This window comes from Cibotium barometz, chromosome 50 (genome assembly GCF_041138505.1).
Source record: "Cibotium barometz isolate CiBa-2024 chromosome 50, ASM4113850v1, whole genome shotgun sequence".
Classification (NCBI taxonomy): Eukaryota; Viridiplantae; Streptophyta; class Polypodiopsida; order Cyatheales; family Cibotiaceae; genus Cibotium; species Cibotium barometz.
This window is the reverse complement of record NC_141095.1, coordinates 876,407-902,113: the sequence shown is the minus strand read 5'-3', so window position 1 is coordinate 902,113 and position 25,707 is coordinate 876,407. Positions and strand designations below refer to the sequence as shown.

The 25,707-nt window shown below is 43.4% G+C and overlaps 1 protein-coding gene across 1 annotated transcript in view; it reads right to left on the bottom strand.

Moving 5' to 3' along the window:
* Nucleotides 1-880: 880 nt before the first annotated feature.
* LOC147609701 (uncharacterized) overlaps nt 881-25,707 on the bottom strand; it is a 39,769-nt gene continuing 14,942 nt past the window's right edge. The window contains exons 3-11 of the mRNA XM_086786768.1: nt 3,818-3,917; nt 3,566-3,688; nt 3,350-3,436; nt 3,207-3,251; nt 3,012-3,107; nt 2,279-2,380; nt 1,996-2,082; nt 1,809-1,876; nt 881-1,661 (exon numbers count right to left, since the gene is read on the bottom strand). Coding sequence (XP_086642894.1) covers nt 1,580-1,661; nt 1,809-1,876; nt 1,996-2,082; nt 2,279-2,380; nt 3,012-3,107; nt 3,207-3,251; nt 3,350-3,436; nt 3,566-3,688; nt 3,818-3,917 — 790 coding nt within the window. The 3' untranslated portion in view covers nt 881-1,579. The remainder of the gene's footprint in view (nt 1,662-1,808; nt 1,877-1,995; nt 2,083-2,278; nt 2,381-3,011; nt 3,108-3,206; nt 3,252-3,349; nt 3,437-3,565; nt 3,689-3,817; nt 3,918-25,707) is intronic.

Below are 25,707 nucleotides of genomic sequence, written 5' to 3'. Positions count from 1 at the left end.
TTGATAAGACCTATACACCATTAAAGATGGAACAAATTAACACAATATCACCTAGCTGCAACTTGGATGAAAACTTCACAATGTGAAATTTATATGTCCTCTAATACAACATAAAGATATACCTAGATGAATCCAAGAACATGCCCAAATTCACCTTATAAGAAAGTGCAATTTATAACCTCATGGTAGTCATCCACAAGACAATAAACCATCAACTCCATCAAGCATAGTATGGACTAGATACTACGACATCCCCACTAACGTCATCAGTGCCCAATAGTGGGTGTAGAACTTGGTATCAATATATGCTTCCACACACCCCCCACACACGCACACACATAAGCGTATACATTCATACAAAGGTCTATGTACTAAGTTTCTGTCAAAGCTCCGAAGATGCAAGGCAAACTCAACCATAATGAAGCCTAGCACTAAGGATCATAACAAATAGATAGAATTATTACAACAAAAAGGTAGTTGATAGTGCATATGCACCACTAAAGATAGATAGAATTAACACAATATCAACTTGTTGTAACTTGGACAAAAACTTCACATTGTAAAATTTGCAGTCCACTTAGGATGATGTGCTTGTGCCACTACTTGGTCAATGCAAGAAGTACACAAGGCTAATGAAAAGGTTAACACATGGATTTGAAAGTGCTGTAGATGTGAGATAAGGTGACGTTGGTCGATGCAAGAGGTACACAAGGCTAATGAAAAGGTTCACACATGGATTTGAAAGTGCTATATACGTGAGATGAGGTGACGTCGCACAAATGGGCATACACATGGCAATAGACGAGAGTGAATGACAACATTATGACAATCCATTCATTTTTTGGATCACCTTTTTCATAATTAGAGGGGTAAGCCTAAAGATAATAAACATAATTTACATAGATGTGTAAAGTGTGAACAAAGTTCACTATTATTCTAAATCTTACAATTCATGGCCCATAGATCAAAATGTTGGAAAATCATTCTAGTGTCTTACTCTTGTAAGGTTTATCATGCTGGAAATGCAAATCTCGCATGGGTAATGGGGATTGCGAAATAGGAAAAGGGATTCCAAGTAATCCTACATGCAAAGGCACGATATATATCCTTTGACTCCCCTACGCTTGTCTTTTATGGAAGAGTGAAAGGCTGATTAGGTAGAGTGGGGACCTACCTTAGCATGTGTGACTCCAAGGGTGTACTAGTGGCCCTCGGGAAAGGGGCACACTAGGGTGGATGAGGAAACAGTGAAGAAAAGTGGTGGTGGTCCTTCTAGCACTTTTGAGCCACTTGTTTGGCATGGACTTAAACCATCATTTTGTATGGTGTGAGGCTATAAATTATGTACTTGGTTTATGCTAAGTGCAACCTTGATTATCAGGATGATTTCCTTCACAACAAGCCACCACTTCTTGTGTCGGCTTGCCTTCATTTAGAGAGTATATCATATACTTTTGGCAAAATTGGTTCAAAAAAATTTACTTGTTTTGCTTGCCATGTGAAGCTCAAAAAATGGCAAAGCTCAAGTCAAAATTTTTGTTGATGGCACTTTAATCTGGCCAGAAAGGCATCCATTAGCTTAGAAAAGCTTTTCTGCAATTTGAACAGCATTCAAAGCAGCTCCCTTGCGAATTTGGTCTCCACAAACAAAAATGTCCAGCCTGCATCAAATGTACTAGTAGTAAAAGTCAGCATTAAAGCTTCTATTAAAATCAAGCTACAATTATTCCTTTCTTTTGTTCTTCAAAAAAGAGAGCAAAAATGCACAATCATGATATGATAATGAAGTAGTGAACAAACCAACATACCCATAATACCCCTCTTGGGAAATGTCATGTCTCACTCTGCCAACAGCAACATCATCTTTGTTGGATACCTTCACGTGAACAAGCAAAGCACAAAAGGATTATCACAGCATGAACACCTGAGAAAGTCTTGACGATTAAAACAAAGCATATACTGATGCAAAAACAACCTGAAGAACAGCAGTAGTACCTCAAGTGGTGTCGGAAAATTGTTGGAGGCCCTATCATCAATTACCACCACACCCTCTGCTTGCCTAAGAAGTTGTCTAGCTGTATCCTGAGAATTTTCAGACAAATCAGCTTACAACTATAATCACTTGTCCAGAACAGACAATTGGAGACAAAAGGTGCTCTGAAACCCTCAACCAATCAAACAATTTCTCCACAACAAAAAAGTAGTACGCCCTTATGAGGGAACCAAACATCTAGTGCATATGCATGAATGATTCCATTGTACACAAGGTCCCATTTACCTCATCCAAAGGATTCTCAAAGTGAAGATTGATGCTTTCTGCATGAGCACGCATAACTGGTACCCGAATGCATGTTGCAGTTACCTTCACATCTGGATCATTCTGAAAAACCAAACCGAAATCTCTTCTTCTTCTTCTTCCTCTCTCTCTCTCTCTCTCTCTCTCTTTTCCAGTTGTTTCCATGACTTGGTATATCACATGGAGATGTTGTACAACTTTTTGCTCTCATAAACCCTTCGGGTCTTTTGAAGATGTTAATATAACTTTCTTTCTTTTCTCTCTCTTGGGAGCAGAGTCAGTAATGATTTGGGAGAGAAACAACAGACCTACCAAAGCTCACTTGCTAAATCTACCCACACGTGTCTACACAAGATGCCTATATCAGCCTTTTAAGGTTTTTCACACTGAGGCCATCAGAAAATATTATTCATCCTACACTAGGGTTTATATTTCCACACGGGTTTTTATTACATATCGCTTGATCACATTATTTCTAACAGTCATGAAGCTACACAAACTGATTTGTCAAGATTGGCTAATTTGAGTGTATGATGCCTTCCTTGGATATTGTAGCTGTTATATTTACAAGAAGGAAAAAAATTGCAATAAGCCATAAAACTAGCAGCAAGGCTCTCATTGCCAAACTTCTGTCACTTCATGGACACTTACAGGTAATAGCCAGAGTATGAGCATGAAAAAAGCACACTTTGTTACAAGCAGCAGAAAAACATACCCAAATCTTCCTGGTCTCTTTGACCAACTTCATTTCTTCCTCATTGTAGCCATTTTGCATCACTGCTGAGTTGTGGCTGAAAAGATTGAAGGCATACTGCGAAGCATCAAGGTAAATGACATGTAAGCCTTTGAACAAGCTCGTGCTGATAGATTTCATGAAGGTACTAAGACAATCTTTCCCGAATTGGTCTACCTGTCGGTTAAAGATATTGCATGTCGGAGGTTTTCCCTCCAGAACCTGACAAAAAAAAGACCACAACAAAGATATACTGCCATGCACTTCAAAGAAGATTGAACACTGATTGAGGTATATATCAGAATTGAGTAAAACTAAACCTCTCGGGTCTGCTGTTCTAGCTCAGCCATAGCCGCAGCACCTGCTCCACTAGCTGCCTGATAAGTACTCACAACCATTCTCTTTACCTGTATAACAGTAACTCCTCTCAAAGATGCACAACAAATGACCAACAGGTACAACCATGGCCATTAAAGAGGTCACAGAGGAATGTCTTGCCAAGATTGAAAAGCTGGCACCAGTTCCGATATGCTTACTTTTGCATGGCGATGCAAAGGAGTTGCAGCCATCAAACATATTATTGTTGAGCAGTTTGGATTTGCAATAAGTGCTCCTTTCTTATTGCTCAGCTTGATGTGAGACATGGCATCTGGATTCACCTGGTTAAACACCAATGCACCAGGCACCCCAACAGAGAACACTAAGAAGTAGGGAAATACTTCAACGAAGCTCAAAAAGTGCCTTAGAAACCATGCAAGTGAAAAGTTTGATGCATTCAAAATCATTACCTCAGGAATCACAAGAGGGATGCCCTCATCCATGCGAAATGCTGAGCTATTGTCGACTACAATAGAGCCCTGATTAACAGCTATTGGTCCAAACTTCTTGCTGAGATCCCAAAGGACAAGTATGGTCATTAACTTTGCTGCTTAGCAAGCACAAAAGAAACCATGAACAAGTTCAAACTTTTTGAAATTGAACAAAATCCCACCTTGCCAATTGTCATTCTTTCTACTGTAAAATCAAGCTTTAGACAACATGGTTCAAAACAAGAACCCATTGTCTCTTCTCCTTTCTAACTTGACCATGCTAAAACTTGCAGCAACTTTCCAATAGTAATAGGCACTTCCATATGCTCTCCATCGCCCATAAGCCCTCTATCACCCATGAGCTCTTCAAATATTTCAGTGTGTAAGCTGTAGTCTCCATCATGCAGACATTTTATTTTGACTAATGAACGATCTTTTCTTAAGAGGGGGGAAAAAAGAGATTACCAAGGCCAACCGATTGGAACTTCCCAGTTGGGCACTACCGTGGAAACTAGCTTGGCCTTTGCAAAAAAGAAAAGTGAAACAGATCTTCTTTTGGGACAGATCTATACTCGTAATATCTTGATTATAAACTTCTTGGTGGCACCTTTCCAAGAATGTGATACTGCAGGATTTTGCTAGTAGATAGTGTGGATGTCACCATTTTGGATTAGACCCCAATTATCTTTGTAAAAAAAATTATTTTGTCGATAGAAGTTATTTGTTTGGCCATGGATATGTTTACACTAGTGGACTCAAGTGGTGAAATCCTCCCCGGAGTCTATGTGTGTCAGTTCAATGGTGTTGAGCTACTGGCTCAGATGGTACTATTCCCCCAGCCTCCTGGCAAGATAGATCAAGTGGTATGATTCCGGGATCTATGCCAATAGCAGGACCAAGTGGTACGATTCCTGGGTACTCAGGATCAAGCGGTACAACTGCCGGATCCTTGGGTCAAGACTCAAGTGGTACGATTCTCGACCCCATGGTCAAGTGGTGCGACTCTCAAACCAATGTTAGACAAGCTCATGACGCTACAAGCATTGCGAACGAAGATTTTTTGCAGGAGTGTTTGCAGTATAGCATAAGTGTGTGTCATTGGATTTATGCTTGAGCATGTGTATGCTATGTTGCTACTTGTTGGGTTAATTTGTGTTGTCCTGAAGAGCTGGGACACCCGGAACTAGCAACCTTAAGGCATGTTGAGTGACTTGTTTGTTGACAAGTTTACATGTTGGCTTTGAGCAGGTGAAACTCCACTAAAAATGAGGTAATATTTTTAAATCTTGTAAATCCCACTCGTCCAAGTGTCATGGGCAGACACTTTCTTAGAAAACGTACACTCTACATAAGTGTGGGCACCCTTTTATTTTTATCTTGTGAGTTGTAAGGCTTTCATTCATGGGCTAGGCCCTTGTAAAAACCCTCCATCAACTCATCGTCGTCAACATCCTGAAGCTGTTTATACATTGTACTGTCTGCCGTACTATGACAACACCTACGAGTATGCAGGGCAGAGCCAAACATCATATAGCAGCTATCAAGCAAAGTCAGACATGGCAACTGCCATGTGGTAGTGATGACATGGCACTCATGACGTGGTAATCGGGTACAGTTGGCCGATAGCTACCACTGGCTGACTAGGAGCATTGGTGCATATATATACGTGGGTCGCTAAATCATCATATTCATCTACTTTCCTCAGCGTTGTACTTCACAAAGCGTTTCTCTGTAGACAAAGTGCTAGCCAGGAGTGAACAGTAGATCACAGGGCTGTAATTTGACATCTTCATTCTCAGCCACATCCTATACTTGAATTTCAGTTGTATTACTTCTTCTTGTACATAATACAAAGCAGTAGTTTAGGACTCTTGTGTGTGTTGTATGTGTGATTTCGCCGCACTATTCTTTTTCCCTCTAGGAAACCCTAGCACATAGGCGGAAGTGTTCTACACATTAATGTGTCCGGGAAAACCTGCCTTTATAGCCCCGTCCAAAGCACACCACCGTGGGGAGGAAACTATCACAAGCACCACAACCCAACAAAAACACCACTACAGGGCACCAACACACCCAACTGGCGTCACCAGGTCCTCAGCCATTCCAATTGAATACTCCAGTACCCTCCCAACCTCCCTATTCAATCCAGTTGCTTACTCAAATTGTCCTCTTAGGTCAACTCTCACTTCCTATACCTCTTATCCACCACTTAAGAGCCCCTCCTGACCTCGGCTAGCTCCCAGCTGACCAAAACAGGTTTCAGCTGCCACAGAACCGGCTAAAAACTGCCTCTGAAGTCCTCTACTTGTTTCCTGTCAAAAATCCGCCCTCCAGTTTCCTAGAATGTCTTCCAGAGTCAGCTAGCCTCACAACCTTGTTTTAGAACCTCCCAGAACCAAGCAGCTGCTCTCAACTGACCACTGGCTGACAATAAACTCTCCTGGCTACCTCAAACAAGTCAGATACTCACTGTTTACCTGCTTCCAAATTCTGATGGCTTTCCTCAGTCAAAAATGGGTCCTCCAATATCCTCTAGCATCCATGGACCTTATAGACACAATCCCTAGGCCTTCCTGGTTGTCCTTCCGACCCTTCTTCAAACCTCCACTTGCTGAGTTCTGCCTCAGAAATCTGCCACAGAACCGTTTGCCTCAAAAGCCTTCAGCAAATTAGAAACTTCCTAAAATGTCCTCCTACGCCCACACACCCTCAGATATCTCTCAACTTGAAGGGATATCACACAATCAACTCTTTGTTGACTACAGTTGGCCCCCACCTGCCTCCGAAGTGACTGTCCCCAACCAACTAACCAAACTGATCCAGTGGATGCAGGTATTTTCTCCTCTGTGTCAGCCAACACCTCTACTCTTAAACCAAGCCAGAACCCAACCTTAGAATCTCTCAACTGACAGCAAGAGTCTCCTTGCTGCCACACAAACCGTCAGACTACAAGGGCTTATGATAGCTAGCAACTGTCCTCAGACAAGCCTCCACCCTAGAACACAAAATCTCCTCCCCTCAACTCAAACAAGTCAAATCAAGGTCCCTACACTATCAGCTAGCAATTCTGATCTACAGCTGATACAGAACTGACCCTATACCTTTCCAACATTTTCTGGCTGAGTCAAAACTAACTCAAAGTCAACACCCTAGACATCAAACCAATACACCCCACAGGTCCAGAAGTACACTTTATGTTCGCCACATTGGGAACAATATTCTCATCCTCATTCTTTATGTGGATGACATGCTCGTCACTGGCCCTGAAGAGGGTGATATTTCAGCTTTTAAGATTGATTTACAGCATACATTTGATGTCAGAGACATGGGGCATTTGCATTACTATTTGGGCATACAGTTTATACCTTTTGAGGGGGGTATCATGTTATCTCAGTGCAGATATGTTAAACAGCTCCTTCAGCGTTTTCACATGACAAATTGTAAACCTGTTTCTACTCCTATGGAACCAGGTTTAAAACTGTCACTTGAGCATGTTGGTGAGCCTTTTGATGTTGCCACCTATCAGCAAGTTGTGGGATGCCTTATCTATTTATGCTCTACTCGTTTGGACATACAGTATGTTGTTTCTCAGTTGAGCAGATTCATGCATTGTCCGAGCACTATGCATTGGCAAGCGTGTAAGCGTGTCTTTCGCTATCTTAAAGGCACTGCCCCAACTTTGCCTTGTTTTATGACAATTCTTCTACACTATGCTTGCTTGCATTTACAGACAGTGATTGGGCAGGTTGCTATGACACGCGAGTGTCAACCAATGGTAACTATTTTCTTCTTGGTGACTCACGCATCTCATGGCTCAGTAAGAAGCAGCCTACAGTGGCCACTTCTAGCTGTGAAGCTGAATACAAGGCAACCTTTCCAGCTACTGTGGAATGTGTTTGGCTACGACGCCTTTTAGCCGATCTTGGTGTTGGACAGCAGTCCCCTACCACCATTTACACTGACAATCAAAGTGCTTTGGCAGTTGCACGAAACCCAGTATTTCATGCCCGCACAAAGCATATTGAGGTTCACTATCATTATGTCAGGGAAAGGCTCCATGCAAGAGAGATTGACTTGGCTTATGTGTCTACACATGCCAATATAGCATATGGGTTTACAAAGCCTCTTTCGAGGGAAAAGTTTGAAGCTTTCCGCAAAGCTTTGAGCTTACAGACTCTACTAGGGTAGTCTGCAGACTGCTACACCCTGTCTCCGTTCACACCATTCACTTGAGGGGGGTTTGTTGGTCATGACCACTCCCGGCTAGTTCAAATGTGAACTCACGGACACTTTTTCCATGTGACTGGACACAAGTTTTTTCCCCATGTGAACACACTTATGTGTGTTGGGCACTTTGTCCTAGGCTATATCTTGTACTCATAGTACTTTTGTACTAATCATTATCATAAGAGTACTTTCCAGCAACTAGCTCTCTCTCACATGTGTGGTTCAAGCTGTGTGTGTGGTGGTGGTGTACAGGCAAGCTTTCCTCAACCCCAACAGTTCAAGGGGTTGATGTCTCCCTGAAGTTGAAGTTGCCTAACAATTGGACGATGCATGATGTTTTCCATTTGGCTAGAACCATATGTTGGTCCAGAAGTGTTTGATGTTTCAAATGAACATCAGCCAGACGTGGTAGACGAAGCAGAAGTCATCGAGCTTGAGCAAATCCTTCTTCATCATTGGAAGCATGGTTCCGGTCGACGGATACGTCAGTTCTATACGAAGTTCCGAGATCCAGGCACCCACGAAGCCGTTTGGCTAAACGAGAAGTTCTTTCAAGAGTACCCCCAGTTGTTGGCAAACTACTTGGAAGCCATGAACCTGCCGCCAAGCTAAGCAGGAGGGAATGTCATATGCACTCTGCACTGTCGTGCATGGTCACAAGATGGCTCATCATCATCAGTGCAACATTGTACATTATTAGTATCTTTTAGGATGATAATTATCGTACGCCATGACCCCATTGTAATCCTCAGTCCAGGATAAGTCAAGCACGAGCTACGTAGGTCATTCTCATCCTTAGACAGGCAGTCAGTCAGCCCAAGTCCCTTAACCCACTTGAAGAGATGCATTCATGCATGTAGAGTCAGTAGAAGCCTTAGAGTTTGCATCAAGACATGTATGCATTTATGCATAGCATTCATCCCATATGCATGTAGGCCTTCTAGACCATTGCAGAAGCCTTCAGATATCATCTAGCAGCCATCAGAATTTATCTAGTATTATTCCCATAATTTACATCATTTATTGGGTATTTTTACATCATTTATATATTTTTGCCTAGACAACTGTAGTCGGCCAGCTCTCTAAGCCAATCGACCAACATCCCTTGTCCATATAAATAGCTGAGCATGTAGTCCTTTCATTCATTCATATCATATTCAACATTGAAGCACTCAACGCTTGGAGCCTTTAGCACAAGGAGCATAAGCAATTGCAAAATTCAGCACATCAACCTTCAGCGTTTTCCTCATCAGCATCTAGGAGCATCAACGCTTGAGCAATTCAGCCTTCATTCAATAAAACGCAGCATCCTCTTGCGTTTTCAGCATTCATACAGTTTTCAGCATCCTCATATGCATCGTTTTGCTACAGCCACTTGGTGAAGGTAAAACTCAGCATTCATACATAGCCTAGAACAGTCCCAATCAGCCCCTTCTCTCAGCCTCAGATTTGCAGCTTTCCTACATCCATTGGGAAGAGTGCATAGGCTCCAGATTGGTCATTATTGGTGCTTCTACAGACGTGTACAGTTCAGCCCGACTCTTGGTCCTTAGAGATCTTGCATTTGGCTTATCGTCAGTCCACCGTCAATCTCTTCAAAGAAATAAAGCAAATACTATTCCGATAACGGGATAGGGGGCCCTTCAGTGGGTAATTCGAGACCCCATACGGTGTACAGTTTCTATCTCTCCCTCTCTCAAATCTCTTAAAGTTTGAAGTCTTAAAGTGGATTGCTAAACTCACGAAAACGGTGTGAGCATTTGTGTGACAGAATCCTCAAATTACAAATACTTCCGCTACATGTTACAGGACAAGACACTAGGTGGGAGGCTGATGGGGGTTTGCTGCAGTGCCCAAGGACACGGGGTGTGGGTGGGTGGTCGCCTCCTAGTGGTGTGATGCTTGGTCATCTTCATGATTGGATTGTGCTTGGATGTGGCGGCGCTACTATGACTTCTCACATGGTATCAAAGCTCAAGCTTGGGGTCTTGGGCCATAGTTGTTTCCATACGGCGCACGACACCATATCGTACGAATTTTTCCCCCAAAAAAAAAAAACCTAAAAATTGTCCAAAAAAATTTTTTTTTTTTAAGGGTAATGGTGTTTATGGCTGTTTGAGCTTCCTCTATACTATGATGCTTCCCTCCTTTTTAAAATATTCCATATCTCAAATTGGAAATACCTAAGTTTATAAGTATTTTTTTTGAACACCGTATTTTACCGTACGATAAGAAAAAAAATTATATCATACCATATTTTCCCGTACGGCATCGTACCTGACAACTATGTCTTGGGAAACCCTCGCTTCTATCTTCGGGTGGTTCGAATGGAGGAGGGTGTTGAAGACAATTTGAGGATGAAATGACTGTAAGGTGTACTGGATTATCCTACATGTGGAAACATGGAAAGTCAAAGGGTCATATTGTAGCATGCGCCAAGCTAGGACCATGTGAAACAACGAGGCCTTCTTTAAACCTGAGTTAAGTAAGCATACATGAATCTGAAAGATGTAGTAGAGATGACACCAAATGGGGTCCCAAATTATCCATTGAACCCCCCCCCCCTTCTCTGCAAGCAGAGTGCAAGCAAGAGTATTTGCTTTATTTCTTCTTCTAGAGAACTGAATGCAAGCTGAAACTGTGTCCACAAGACTAAGCGGTCAAACTGACTAGCTGACCGCCAAACGCAAGGACAAAGCAACCAAATGCTCGGTAGAACTGTGCATAAGTTGTAGGCATCTGTGAAGCTATCTTCGAAGAGGATACACCGGCCCAAGACTGAGGGTTGGTGTGCTGAGTACTCTTGAAGAGGCTGAGCTTCTTTTGCCTTGGGCTGAAAGCACAAGAGTGACTGTAAGTATGAAAAGGCTGGAGCCTATGCACACATGCTTGACTGAATTTGCTTGATAGCTCTGATTGGATCTAATAATTTTGGGACTGATGATGGCATTGCCTTTTCATATGGGTTCAGGGGCTGGTTAGCTGCCAGTAGGTACTGTCGGCCTGTTGAGAAATGCCACGACTTGTTTATTTTAGCATTTAATGCTTGTGGCTGGTCTGACACCTAGCCGATTGCTGCAACATCTGGCTGACAACAGTCTGCCACTCGCCGACTGCTATCCAAGCCTTGGCCAACTGCCTACCCAGGTCCATAGGCGGCCAACTAGTGACTACCAGGTGGCTAGGGGTATTAGCTATCCCTTGCAAGGCTGCCCATTTATTGGGGCTGGCCCCAACTACATGAATGCAACTAATATGCCTATAATGCATACTACTCTTATGGCTCACATCTGCATGCACCTATATGATAAAAACTTGCTGAATTCTCCAAAGTGGGTTAATAGGACTTACCTGACATTGACCTCTATGGCTGGGAGACTGACCTTGCCTAACATGTCCCGAACTGGGGATCACAACGGGGTCACGGCATATGACAATCCTTAGAAGTGTGTCCTTTTTGTGTGACAAAAGAAATGATGGAATGTGCAGCGGAAGAAGGGAAAGTGGAAACACAAGAGAGAAAGAAAGAAAGAAAGATAGATAGATTTTATTAACGTCTTCCAAAAGACCGAACTCGGCCTAGACAAATCAGTGTACCTGTGTGGGGTATCCTCTGTAATCCCAACAAAATGAAAAAGTACTGAACTAAAAAGCTGAATCTAGGTGTGCAATAAGTACAATGAGTGGGGGAGGTGATGGAGCTCTACTACTAGGAGAATGCAAAGCTATATGCATGGAGTATACAATCATGATATGCAACCTAGCTAGCTCCATCATGTACCATACTGGCGGTATAGAATGGTATACATCAATGAAGGGGGTGTCCACAGCTCCCTGAAGAACATGCCTGGGTCTGCTCTGAAGCGAGCCAATCGCTCCGCACCCTCTGTGTGAAACTGAGCTCTGATCTCTGTCATCTCTCTCTGGTATAGGCGTGGTGTCAGAAAGCCAGGTGTCCTCTGTCTCTTGCGGGCTCTGAGTGTCTCTGCTCTATGGAGAGTAATTCCCTGCTATGTAGGGGCTGGGAGTGGAGTGGATCTCTAAAAAAATGTAGTAATTTGTGTCTGTCGTCCCCCCTCTGGAGCTGTCTGAGCCTGTAATGATGTCTCTCTGTGACACTGTATGTCTAGAATGAATCTCCCCAGTATGCTCTGGTCTGCTGCCTCAAAGATCTGGCGTAGGGAATGTGGCTCTCTGAATAAAATGGGATCTCTCTCTCTCATGGCTATATATGCTCTGCATCTGCATACATAATGCTCCTCACTCTCCACCTCCTCTCTGCACAATCTGCATACCCTCTCCTCTCGGGGGATCCGTGCTGCTCTGCCAATCTAGATCTCCAATCGATGTGATGAGACTCTAAGCTGACCAATAGCTACTCGTCGGGAGCCGTGTGGTAAAAAGCCTTGCATGTATCTAGGCCTCTCTATAAATCCATCATCAGTGATACTCATGAAGTGATCTCTGTAGTATAGCATCTTCGGTGGAAGAGGCTGTGTAGGTGATATCCATGTCTCTCGTGTATAGAACTGCCATAGCTCCTGTCTCAATACTATGTTCCTCTCACTATGAGAGAGACGGATATGTGGTGCATCCCTGTCATACTAGAATGGTGGTAAATGATCCATGTCTAGGCCATGCTGTGAGAACCAATATGTGACCTGTGCATACCATGATCCTCTGTCTCCTGCCTCAACCAGCTGTCTAGATGCCTCAAAAGCTCTGTATGACAATCTGTCCTGTGGCATCTCTCTGAATCTGTCTAGCAGGCATATAGAGAGAGAGAGAGAGAGAGAGAGAGAGAGATGAAGAGGAAACACAGGTGAGAAGCTGCTCTCAATATTATCATCCAAAGGAATACATGTCCCGAGAAAGAGGGGAGAAAACCTCATATGTGAGGGACTGCAGAAAACAATGCTGAATGAGGGAGGCAAGCCAGCTATATATGCCCATATGTAGGCAACCGACTAGGGAATAAATCCTCCACAACTGGGAAAAATACCCAAGACTCCATAAAATGGGGAATAATATGGAAAAACATATGTGAGGGGTGACCAGTCCCTCTAGCTAACATGGTCAGCCCTAGAGGCTAAAATAGGACACCAAACAGGAAGCCAGCAAGAAGGGGATGCTGTCTAACACCCCCTCTCAGCACCGAATGCTGAGTGAACTCCAAGAAGCTAGAGACGCTGTCCTCGATCAAAGATGAAAGATTGCAAAAACAGGTACCAAGAAAGCTCCACAAGCAATCTCCTCAGCAACTCAGCTACAAAAGCAACAGAACAAGCTACCAGGTACACCGCTCCTCTGGAAGAAAACAACCATGTAGGCTGCGACGTGCTGCTCCAAATAATGGTTCCAAACCCAAGTGTAAGAACACTCCCCGAAATCGAATGTCGTGTATCCAGCTTGGAGAAGGTATGAAAAATCTCATAACCAACCAAGATCAGATCTTGTATATAATCAATCATGGGAGAAGCAAACTGCTCCTCATTGGAACCCTCAAAAGAAATAGAGTCAATCTGCTCCAACTCTCTACAAAGAGTAGCCAAATGTTGTACAAAAGCATCCTCTGAAAAGATCAGCATCGCAAGATGCAAAGACTTTGACACTCCACTGAGGTGGGCATCGCAAGATGAAAGGACTCCACATCCCCCTCTGAAAAAAGATGTCGTCGGACTGGTTCAAGCCCAACCTGATTCTGATCCAAATCCAAAAAACTCTGGAAGTACCACTGTGCCCCAGGCATGGTTAGCAACCATAGATTCAAAGCATCCCACTGGGTATACAAAACCATCCTCCAAAACAACAAACCTGCAGAATGGCCGGGGGAGGGGCATTCTCAAAAGCATCACAAAGAGAGGCAAAGGTAGACTCCTCACAATGAGGAAGGGAAGTAGGAATATAAACTGCAGTGGTAACAAAGTCCTCAAAAGTATCACTGATAGCAGAAGACTGTTCCATAAGTAGAATCAGATCCCAAGAATCAGCAACAAATAAATGATCCACGTGAAAGGATCACACCTCAAGGGCAAAACACCCTCCTTGTCCTGCAAACACTGCAAAGAACACAGGCTCGGACAAAATAAATTATGCTCAGGATCTCTGAAAAGATCACTGCTCTCCTCCAAAAACAGTAAACTCCTGTCACAGAAGAAAGTCTCCACAGAAACAAAACAGCTCCCGAAACTGATCCTCAAGTGAAGTAGCTGGAGATAGGCCCCCTCAGAGTGTAGAAAACTCCTTTGGGAAGCAAAACGCAGCCAAAACACTGCTGTTCAGCAAAAAACAGCACTCCATCGCCAACAACAGAAGGCAAGGAACATGAAGAAGCTGGAAAACCGTGTAGGCTAGGAACAAAACACAGGTATAAATGCTCCAAAATCAGCAAAACACTGACTGAAATCAAAAATTCAGTAATGTCCTCAAGTACCAAACTGCCTCCAAAGCCACGATCCAAACAAGAAACCCCCTCTGCAAGTGATCTGTGTCCACTGGAGAAGAAAACGCAGCCAAACAAGGGCTACAAACCTGAAAATTCAGGCCAACCAGTGTCCACACCTCCTATGAGGAAAAACGCTGAAGAGAAGGTACCTTCAAGTCCAACAGATGAAGCCCAAGTGAAGGTAGAGCTACCAGCAAGATCTATTCAGAAAAACGCAGCAACTATGGCTGCAAATCTGAAAACGTAGAGGTATTCGGGACAGTAGAAAGGGCTGATCTGGAAACGCAGAAGAAATAGGGTACCACCAACCCTCAGATCAACAAACAGCATCAGAAAACCTGTAGGAGAAGAAAACGCAGCACATGTATGGCTGCTGTCCTGCACAAAACAGGCCACCTACACTATAGGGGTAGATGAATCTGAAAACTGCTGCAAAACTGTTGTAGATAGCCACCTGTAGAAAAACGCAGCACACTAGGTGCTGCTGCCCTGAAAACAGTGCAAAAAACAAGTGTGAAGGAAGTCTCAAAAGGTCAAACCGGCTATGGATGACCACAGGTTGCTGAGAAGAAACGCCTGGAAGAGGTAGGCGATCAACAACTACTTCTGAGAAAAAACACAAGATCTGTCCACCTTGCTGAAAACACAAAAATGCAGGAGGGAGAGGAGGGAGCATCCAACACTAAAGATCACTGGCGCTTTGATACCATGATGGAATGTGCAGCGGAAAAAGGGAAAGTGGAAACACAAGAGAGAGAGAGTGAGAGAGAGAGAGAGAGAGAGATGAAGAGAAAACACAAGTGAGAACATGCTCTCAATATCATCATCCAAAGGAATACATGTCCCGAGCAAGAGGGGAGAAAACCTCGTATGTGAGGGACTGCAACAAACAATGCTAAGCAAGCAGTGAAGAATAAGGGAGGCAAGCCAGCTATATATATGCCCATATGTAGGCAGCCGACTAGGGAATAAATCCTCCACGACTGGGAAAAATACCCAAGACTCCATAAAATGGGGAATAATATGGAAAAACATATGTGAGGGGTGACCAGCCCCTCTAGCTAACATGGTCAACCCCAGAGGCTAAAATAGGACACCAAACAGGAAGCCAGCAAGAAGGGGATGATGTCTAACAAGAAACACCTACCATCCTTGTATTGAGCTCTTCTACACTCAATTTCCCACTGGTCTTACCTACCTCAACTTTCTGATCTGGAGTAAAAGCTTGGGCACATTCCAGTTCTTGGAGCCAGAGGCTCCCGTGCTCTGTCTTAAGGAAGACCCTGTCTGGTTCTAGACTCTCCTCCCCCCCCCCCTTTTCTTCCCCCCGCAAAGCGGGTGCTTTGGGAGTGGAAGACTCGGAAGTCTTAGGCTTTCCGCCATTGTACTTCAACTTAGCACTCCGTGCAAGCAAGAGTGCATCCTCGAGGGTGGTTGACCGAAACATACGCACTTTCAACTGGATTTATGTGTCCAAGCCATAAAGGAACTGCCCTTTCTTGTCTTTATCCGATATGCCCAATTGCAAACTTAAGTTTAAAATTTTGTTGATAAATTGTAAAATTCCTCCCTCCAACTTTTGAGATGTAAAGGTGTAAGAACCTCCCCTTCAATCTCTGTAATCATCCCCTAATTCTGAATGCAAGAAAATATTATTTTCCCTTGTTTTTGGTCTAGAGAGAGATAATACAATTTTGAAATATTTTTGGATAAGAATTTTCTCCCAATCAATAGAAAGAGATCCCCTGAAACAGAATCTTAAAAAAAGTTTTCCAATGTGCATTAGAAATTAATTAAATATGTGAATTGAACATCTTGGCCTAGGGGTATAAAATTTCTAAAAAAAAATTATTAAAGTCCAAAGAGTGTCAAGAAAGACCAATAAGGTTAATCCAAGTGTTGGGATGAGAAAAAGGCAAAGAATATAAGAAAATCTCCCAAAAATGAGTAAATTCTCACATAAGAAGAAGAGTTAACTAGTACAGGATTTATTAGTTAAAAATAGAATTTTTGACACCTCAGAATGGGGAGACGAGCTCATGAAGGAGGTGCCTAGAAATCACATCAAGAGGACATTTTTTAATTCAAAAAAGTGAGATATTTCATCTCTCCTCTTTCAAACCAAATCAAAAAAAGTGAGCTAAACTAGTCTAAACTTGTCCAAAATGGATCAAACTGGAGCTGAAAGCCTCTAGATTCTAGTTGGACTTGGGTGGTAGCCTCCCTCACTTATAAATAGATCCCCATTCCTTTGTATTTTCATATTGGAGTAACTGTATGCTAGTGTAATTTTCAGTTTATTATATTTCTATTATTGTGAAGCTTTGGAGCTTCATTAATCCTCTTCTTCTCTTGGAGATTATTACCCTCTTTTACTTGGTGGCCAAGTTCCTTCTTTGAGGGGTTCACATTTCTCTAAAGAATCAAGCAAACCAAGAATAAGCCTAAATCAAATTTTATGTATAATTAATCTTTATGCTAAAATTGAAATTTTAAGCATTCTCATTTCATAGAAAATATGAAAAAGTCATGATAAAATCTTTATCATTGAAAAATGGAATTTAGACATAGATAACTTTTATATCAAAAGTGAAATTTTGAGTATTATCATTTCTTAGAAAATGTGGGGACGCTATGGAAAAATTTATATCTTTAGAGGATGAATTTATGCATAATAAATTTTATGCTAAAAGTGGAGTTTTAAATAAAGAAGGTTATGCGCAAATTTTCTAGATGAATTATGAAAATGATTATAAATATAATTCACTTAGATAAGAATGAATATGAATGGATGTGAAATTAATTGAAATGATGTGAATGAATGTGAAATGATGTGAATGGATGTAAATGGATGTGAAATGATGTGGATTGATGTGGAAAGATGTGAATAGATGTGGATTGATGTGGAAATGATATGATTAGATGATTGATGTGGGAAGATGTGAATAGATGTGGATTGATATGGAAAGATGTGACTAAATGTGGATTGATGTGGAAGTGATGTGATTAGATATGGATTAATGTAGGAAGATGTGAATAAATATGGATTGATGTGGGAATGATGTGATTAGATGTGGATTGATGTGATTAGATGTGGATTGATATGGGATGATATGATTGGATGTGAATTGATGTGAGATGTGTTGGAAGGTTGGCGATTTCGAGCGTGTGATCTATGGCTAGAAGGTGCCTTGGATTATCCCATAAGTGGAAGCATGGGAAGTTGAAGAGCCATATATAGACTAGAGTGGCACCTTGTCATAGTCATCTCTTCCGGCCGGTGTTTTGGGAGGCAGCTCACCAAGAGATGGAAGCCCGGTGGAGGGATGCTGCAGTGCCCGTTGGGGGTGTTCGTGGAGCTCGATGGTGATGCGTCTCCTACGTGCGTTAGTCTTCCGCTGCGCATTCTGACATGGTATCAGAGCCCGGGCGTGTGTAGTCCTGGGCGGCTCAGACGTGTGTGGTCCTGGGTGACTCCCTCGCGCCTCGATCGCTTGTGGAGCTCGAATCGAGGGAGGGTGTTGGAAGGTTGGCGATTTCGAGCATGTGATCTATGGCTAGCAGGTGCCTTGGATTATCCCATAAGTGGAAGCATAGGAAGTTAAAGAGCCATATATAGGCTAGAGTGACACCTTGTCATAGTCATCTCCTTCGGCCGGTGTTTTGGGTGGCAGCTCACCGGGAGATGGGAGCCTGGTGGAGGGATGCTGCAATGCCCGTCGAGGGTGTTTGTGGAGCTCAATGGTGATGCGTCTCCTACGTGCGTTAGTCTTCCGCTGCGCATTCTGACAAGATGATGTGATTGGATGTGAGTTGATGTGGGAATGATGTGATTGGATGTGAATTGATGTGAGATGATGTGATTGGATATGAGTTGATGTGGGAGTGATGTGATTGGATGTAAATTGATATGGGATAATGAGAAATGATATGGAATGATAAGAAATGATATGGGACGATGAGAAATGATGAGGAATGATGTGAAAGAATGTTCGAACTGTAACTGTACATGAAACCTATTTTTTAAAGATTGTTTTTATGTCAATAATGCTGGGGAAGCATTTTGACTATCTTGTAGAATGAGGTCGTGGTGATCTAAGTGAAATAGTTGCAACAGCTGACAAAGAGTCAATGAAGGACGTCTCGCGTGGCAAGGTCGGCCGAGGTCTTGACCAACCTCGATTCGATTCAAAATGGTGAGTTTCCGGTACGATGGATGAGGAACCAAGGAAGCGGCCTATGAAACCGATCCCGTCAAGTGGGAAGGACTCCGTTGGACACCCACACGCTTAATAGCACAACTTTAAAACCACAAATTTGAAATGGACAACTTAAAACAACTTGAAATTTAAATGAACAGAAATGGAAAGATGGACACCAGCACTGGGGCCGGAACGGGCCGACCCCCCCCTCAATATATGATATATTTATTGGGAGTATTTAATGAATACAATGCTCCATGGGTTCTGAGAACCAGATAATGTCCATGTACATATGAAAACAGTACCAAACAAATAGGCTCGGATTTCGATGAAGAAAACTCGAAGCAGAACGACCACTAGTGTGGTCCAATCTCTACGGTCCTGTGCTTTCACTGGACTCCGCGGAGAGCGCCTCACTGGTGTTCCGAGACCACGCACAAACAGGCGCTCTCGTACTAACGCCTGGCTCTCCCGATCTCAGCATCTTTGGACCGAGGTTCGCCAATACAGCTTGGACAACCCGGCACCGAACGGGTGTTGGCCGAGCGGGATGAATCTTTTATCAAATTTAAACATATAATACTTTACTAAAATCTGAAAATCACTTACTTGTGGATGGATAGAAAACCCATACTCGAAGTATGAAGAAGCCTCCCAGTAGAGGCGAAGTTCCTTTGATGAAGACTCAGTCGCCTCGTGGTGAACCACCAAGGCAGGTACCACCGTAAAAGAAAACCACAGCCGCCTGCTGTGCGAGAAGAAGTATCCACTTGCAAGGGCGGATAGAGACCTGGCTGCTATGTGGAGGAGCAGCCTTGTATGGAGAAGGGGGATACTTGCTGCAGCCGCCTGTGGGGAGTAGGAGTTGCAGTCGAATAAGAGCAGACGCCTGTAGGAAAACAGCCGCCTAAAGCATAGGGGATCTCACGCAGCCTGCTGAGAAGGGGAACCGGTAGAGGGTACAGCCGCCACAATTGGTCCAGAAGCGCAGCCTGGACAGCATACAGGTGAGGTTGCCAACAATAGGTGGTGGGCAGCCTGTAGCATGTGCAGTTGTAGAGCAGCCAGCCGCCTGGGAAAACAAGCGCAACCTGCTATGAAGAGAAAGAGCATACACGCGCCTGTATGGGAGATGAAGGCAACCACCTGCAGTGAGTACTAGCCGCCTGTAGAAGAGGAGGCGCAGCCAGCAGCAGAGAAAACAGGAGCAGTCGCCTTCATGAAAACGTGCGCCAGAGAGAGGAAAAGTCGCCGGTTGTCTCACGTAAGGTGGAAGCGATTCATTCTACGCTTGAAGGGGGCCCTTTCTTTTAATAAAATTAATGTGGAGTTTAACTCCACGCTTGCATGAGGGTGGGGGAGTTTGGGTAGGTGCCCTTGCCCACCCCCACACTCACTTAAATGGGGCTCCCCACCTTGGCCCCAAAGTGGGTGCCCAAAGTGGTGCCCACATTTAAATGAATGTGAACACTTCACCTTATAAAACAAAGGGGTTAGAGATAAAATATTAAAACAACATGTGTAACATACTTACCACCTGTTCACATGCACTGAAACTTGTCAGAATACAGAGCAGACTTCACGACTCACTGGCAGGCGTCCCCGCTCAGTAAGTAACACGTCAGGCAGGCAAACACACAAATACATGTCATGCGAAAACAGTTTCAAGCATACAAATCATGTGTGCATGTGCAAATAGTAAAATGGACATATCTCCCGTTCATGGAACATGTACAAAATATCTGTCGGCACAAAACTGGCACGACATAAAAAACATAAAAACCTGGTCTTCCTATGGAGTGACAGTCCCATAGGTAAGACACAGTTCCAGGCACGAGTCTTCCTATGGTGTGACAGTCCCATAGGCAAAACACGGCACGAATACTGGCTCTTCCATGGCGTGACAGTCCCATGGATCGAACACAGTCCAAGTCATACACGGGTGGCACTGATCTGGCTCCCGTTCATACGACACCATCCTGCTAACACACGGGTGGCACCAGTCTGGCTCCCGTCCATGTCAGCAAAATACTGGCCTCTTCACACGAGACACCGGCCTGGCCTCAAGTGAACGAGACGCAAAAACTAGGAATGGACCAAATGGTCGGCCAATTGGTGACATCCCCCCGGGCTTCTAAAGAGTTGACCTCAACTTAAAAGCCTCAAGATATGCCTGCAACAATTGCGGATAATCTGCAAAATAATCCTCATTTACCCATTTGGCATCAATAGGCAAATAATTCTTAAACTTCACAAGGTATCTCCTGGAAAGCTTTCCTGCAGGTAGCTTTCTCTCCTTGTGAAAAACAATCTGTTCTGGCTGGAGGATCTCCTCAAGCTCTTCAATTTCTGGCGGATCTTCTGTGACAGGCTCATCAGGATCTGGCCCCACATATTTCCGAAATAGACTCACATGAAAAGCATTGTGAATCTTCCAATGACTAGGTAAAGCAAGCCTGTAGGACACTTCATTGATCTTGTGAATCAGCTTGAAGGGTCCATAATAGCGAGGAGAAAGCTTAGGATATGATCCTTCTCGTCCTGGCCTCTTCCGAAGCCTCGCCTTCTCAAATTTCAGCAATACCCAATCACCTTCTTTGACTTCCATGTCCCTTCTATGCTTGTCAGCAGCCATTTTATGCTTATCCTGAGATCTCGCAATGGCTGTCTGCACCTGACCAAAGGCAACATCCAAGTCACGAACATATTCATCAGCTGCAAAAATCTCATCCTTTGTACGAAGGATGGGTGGCAAGACCACTCTGCCATAAATAATCTCAAACGGAGCCTTTCCTGTGGAAGCATGGATCGTATTGTTGTAGGCAAACTCAACAAGTGGAAGATACTTCTCCCATGTACTCTTTTGATCTGCCACATAACATTTCAACAAATCCAACACTGCTGAATTTGCAGCTTCACTTTGGCCATCCGTTTGGGGATGATAAGCTGATGAAAACTCAAGCTTAGTACCCATATTATCAAACAAAGCCCTCCAAAATAGGCTTGTAGTCCTGGGATCTCTATCCCCAACAATGGATTTAGGCATACCATGATGCTTGAAAATATTAGCAAGAAAAAGCTTTACCATATGATCAGCTTTAATGGTTTTCTTGACGGGCAAGAAGTGAGCTTGCTTGCTAAACCTGTCCACAATAGTCCAAATAGCATCATTCCCATGCTGGGATCTAGGCAAATCCATAATAAAATCCATCGTGATACTTTCCCAAGGTTGCGAGGGAATAGGCAATGGCTGAAGCAAACCTGGAGGCTTTTGCCTATCAAATTTCACCTTTTGGCAAGTGATACATGCACGCACATAAGCCTCAATGTCTTTACGCATGCTTGGCCAAAAGAAATACCTCTGAATCATGCGAGTAGTAGGCATAATACCTCTATGACCAGCATAAGGTGGAGCGTGACATTCGTCCATAACCTTTGGACACAAATCCTTCACCACACATAGGCAATTATCCTTCATTAGATAACCCTCATTGATAACATAAGAGGCATGTGAATGACCAGCCATCAAATCAGTCCATATATGGCAAAAATCAGCATCCAAATGATACAAATCTCTCATAGCAGATAGATCTCCATGAGAGGCCACTGAGACTGCAGCAACATAAGGCCTCCTAGATAGTGCATCGGCCACTACATTTTTCTTTCCTGGAGTATGCACAATCTGAAAATGAAACATGGAAAGAAAGTTTGCCATTCTCATCTGCTTCTCTGAAAGCTTGGTTTGAGATAGAAAGTATCTCAAGCTTTAATGATCTGTCTTGACTACAAATTCAGCCCCAAGAAGGTAGTGTTTCCAAATCTTTAAGGCGTGAATTACAGCCAAGAGCTCTTTCTCATAGATATCCATATGAAGCTCAGCATCATGCAAACGACGGCTCTCGTATGCAACTGCATGCCCTTCTTGATTTAGGACAGCTCCTATGCAATCACCACAAGCATCACATTCAACCACGAATGACTTGTGCAAGTCAGGAACAATCAATACTGGACCACATATGATCGCATGCTTGAGCTGCAAGAAAGCATCCTGTTCCTTTGAAGTCCATTTGAAAACAGTTTTCTTTTTCGTGAGATCATGTAGAGGAGTGGCAATCATAGCAAAATGCTTTATGAAACGCCTGTAGTATGAACATAATCCTAGAAAACTACGTACTTGATGTACGTTTTGCAATTGTCTCGATCTTTGCAGGATCCATTGTAACTCCATCCTTGGATACAATATGTCCCAGATAATGAATCTCTGAAAGGAAAAACTCACTTTTCTTGGCATCGACGAAAAGTTTATGCTTCCGCAACTCTTCGAACACTGTGAGCAAATGAGTTCTGTGTTCCTGCTCATTCTTGGAGAAAACCAAGATATCATCAAAGAAGACTCCTGTAAACTTGCGATGGGATCGGAATATCCTATCCATCATACGATTAAAAGTAGCAGGAGCATTGGTGAGACCAAAAGGCATTACCAAGAATTCATATAATCCGAAGGCTGTCCTGAAAGCAGTCTTATGGACATGTTGGGGCACCACACGAATCTGGTGATAACCACTCTTCAAATCAAGTCTGCTAAAGCAAGCTGAGCCATCAAGCTTATCCAAGATATCATCAATACGTGGAATAGGAAATCTGTTCTTGATGGTAAGCTTGTTCAAAGCTCTATAGTCTACACACATACGGAATGATCCGTCCTTCTTTTGAACAAGAAGCACAGAAGAGCAGTAAGGTGAGGAACTGGGCTGAACCAAACCTTTCTCTAAAAGCTCGTTTACCTGCTTCATAATTTCTTCTTGTTGTGCAGCACTCACTCGGTATGCGGGTTTGTTAGGAGGAGAACTACCTGGCACAAGATCTATGCGATGATCTTCGGGCCTTTGGGGAGGTAATTCACCTGGCAACGAGTCAGCAAAACAGTCTTTGAATGCATTAAGAAAATTCAGCCTATCATTAGACATAGCATCCACATTTTGATGATTTGGCACAAGACTATCACGCACAAAAACCAAGTACGCTGAAAGACTCTTTTTCATTGCTTTATTAATTTGGATGTGTGATACAACTGGGATAGAATCCCCTTCTTTGCCAGCATCAATAAAATGCATGCGGCCTTTATGCATAAAGGAAATCATATTGGACTTGTAGTCTTTGCGGGGCTCAAGCCTATGGTGCCATGGCTTGCCCAACAATACATCACATCCATTCAGAGGAGCAACTAGAAAATGCTCATTATCAAGATAGCCCTGTATATGGATACGCAACTTCCCAATCAAAGGGGTAACCTGCACCTCTTTGCCAATAAATGCAGCTTCAGCTTCAATCTGAGGTCCCATATTTTCAACCTCAATACCCAATACAGCTGCCATTTGCATAGAGATGAAATTGTCAGTTGCACAGTCATCAAACATGAAGAGTGCGGGCTGATCCTTGATTTGCCCCCAAGCCTTGCAAACCATACGCTCTTTTGCATCATGACCTGTATTACCTTGCACATCAGGAACTGCATGAACATTTGCTTTGGTGTGCTTGTCCTCGTGCTTTGGTTTACGATCTGGGCATTGCCGAAACATGTGGTCTTTGCTACCACAAGAAAAGCATTTTCCATCCTTAGCATATTGCTCTCTTTGCTCCGGGGTTAAGCCAAATTTATTCTTTCTTGGGCCCTGTTCTTTAGATGGGTTATTTTCAGCTTTACCACCCTTGTAAGGCTCCCGGAAGTTCTTTTTAGATGGCTGTCCGCCCTTTTGCTGATTTGGGGCAGCCTTGTCCTTCGCCTTGGAACCTCCTTGATCCTGCTTAATCTTGAGCACCAATTGCTCTGTAGCAAGGGCAGAAGCTGTGAGTTGTTGCAACGTATGTTTTGGGTGCAATTCAATACCCGATCTATATGCAGGTTGCAATCCAGAACGAAACTTCCTCTTTCTTTCATCCTCTGTGATTAGCATAAAGGGAGTCACTTCCAGCAACACTTTCCAAAATTTGTTAACATACTGTTGCACACTCTCATTATCTTTTTGTTCCAGCCTGTCCCACTTTTGAGTGAGAGTTTGCTCCGCATTGGGTGGCAAGAACTGAGCATAAAATCTATCTTTGAATTCCTTCCAAGTAGAGATGGGATCCTTGGTGATCTTTTCAGTGATCCACCAATGGGCAGCAGTGCCTTTCAGAAACATGCTAGCATGGCGCACCTTCGACTTTTCTGTAAAGTCCTCATCGCTAAAAGCAATGTCGAACTGTGCGACAAACGCTAACACCTTAGAAGCATCATGTTCACCATGAAAGACATCAAATTTGACAGATTTATCACCTGCTTTGAATTCCTTGAGCTTCCTGGCATGAGGCTCATGGTCTTCTCTTTTTCTTTTCCCCTTATCCAACGGGGTAGCCCTATCTGCATGGGCTCCATGGGCCGTCATAGAAGCTTCATGGGGCACGGTGGCATGTGCTCCACGAACTCGAAGCTCAGATGCATGTGACTTACCTGCATATGGCATAGTCTCTCCATGAGACAACTCAGAAGGCAAAATTTTTCTGGAAGTAGACCTGTCACCATGAGATACATATCTTGCATGCATGTGACTTTGATGCCCTCCATGAGCACTGGCATACATAAATCTATCAGGCTTAGTGCCTTGGGGAGAGGATGCATGACGAGAGGTGACAGTCACCTCTTCCTTTTGCATAAAAGATTTCAGCCTCTGGGATGCGGGATCTCCATGCTTTAAACGAGGTGGATTTCTGAATTTTAGCTCTCCGTCATCCCCCTCTTTGATATCACCTTTGCGAAGGAGATAGGCAAGTGCCAACTCCCTTGGTTTCTTGCCCACTTCACGAGCCATTGATTCAAAGGTTACATCAACCATAGCGTCAGCCTTCCTGGCTTCAATAGCACTTTGCAGATGAGGATCTTCATGCAAAAACTTCAATTCTTGCTCTTGAGCCTGCAAAAGTTTTCTCATATGTTCCATTTCAGCTCTCATAGCATC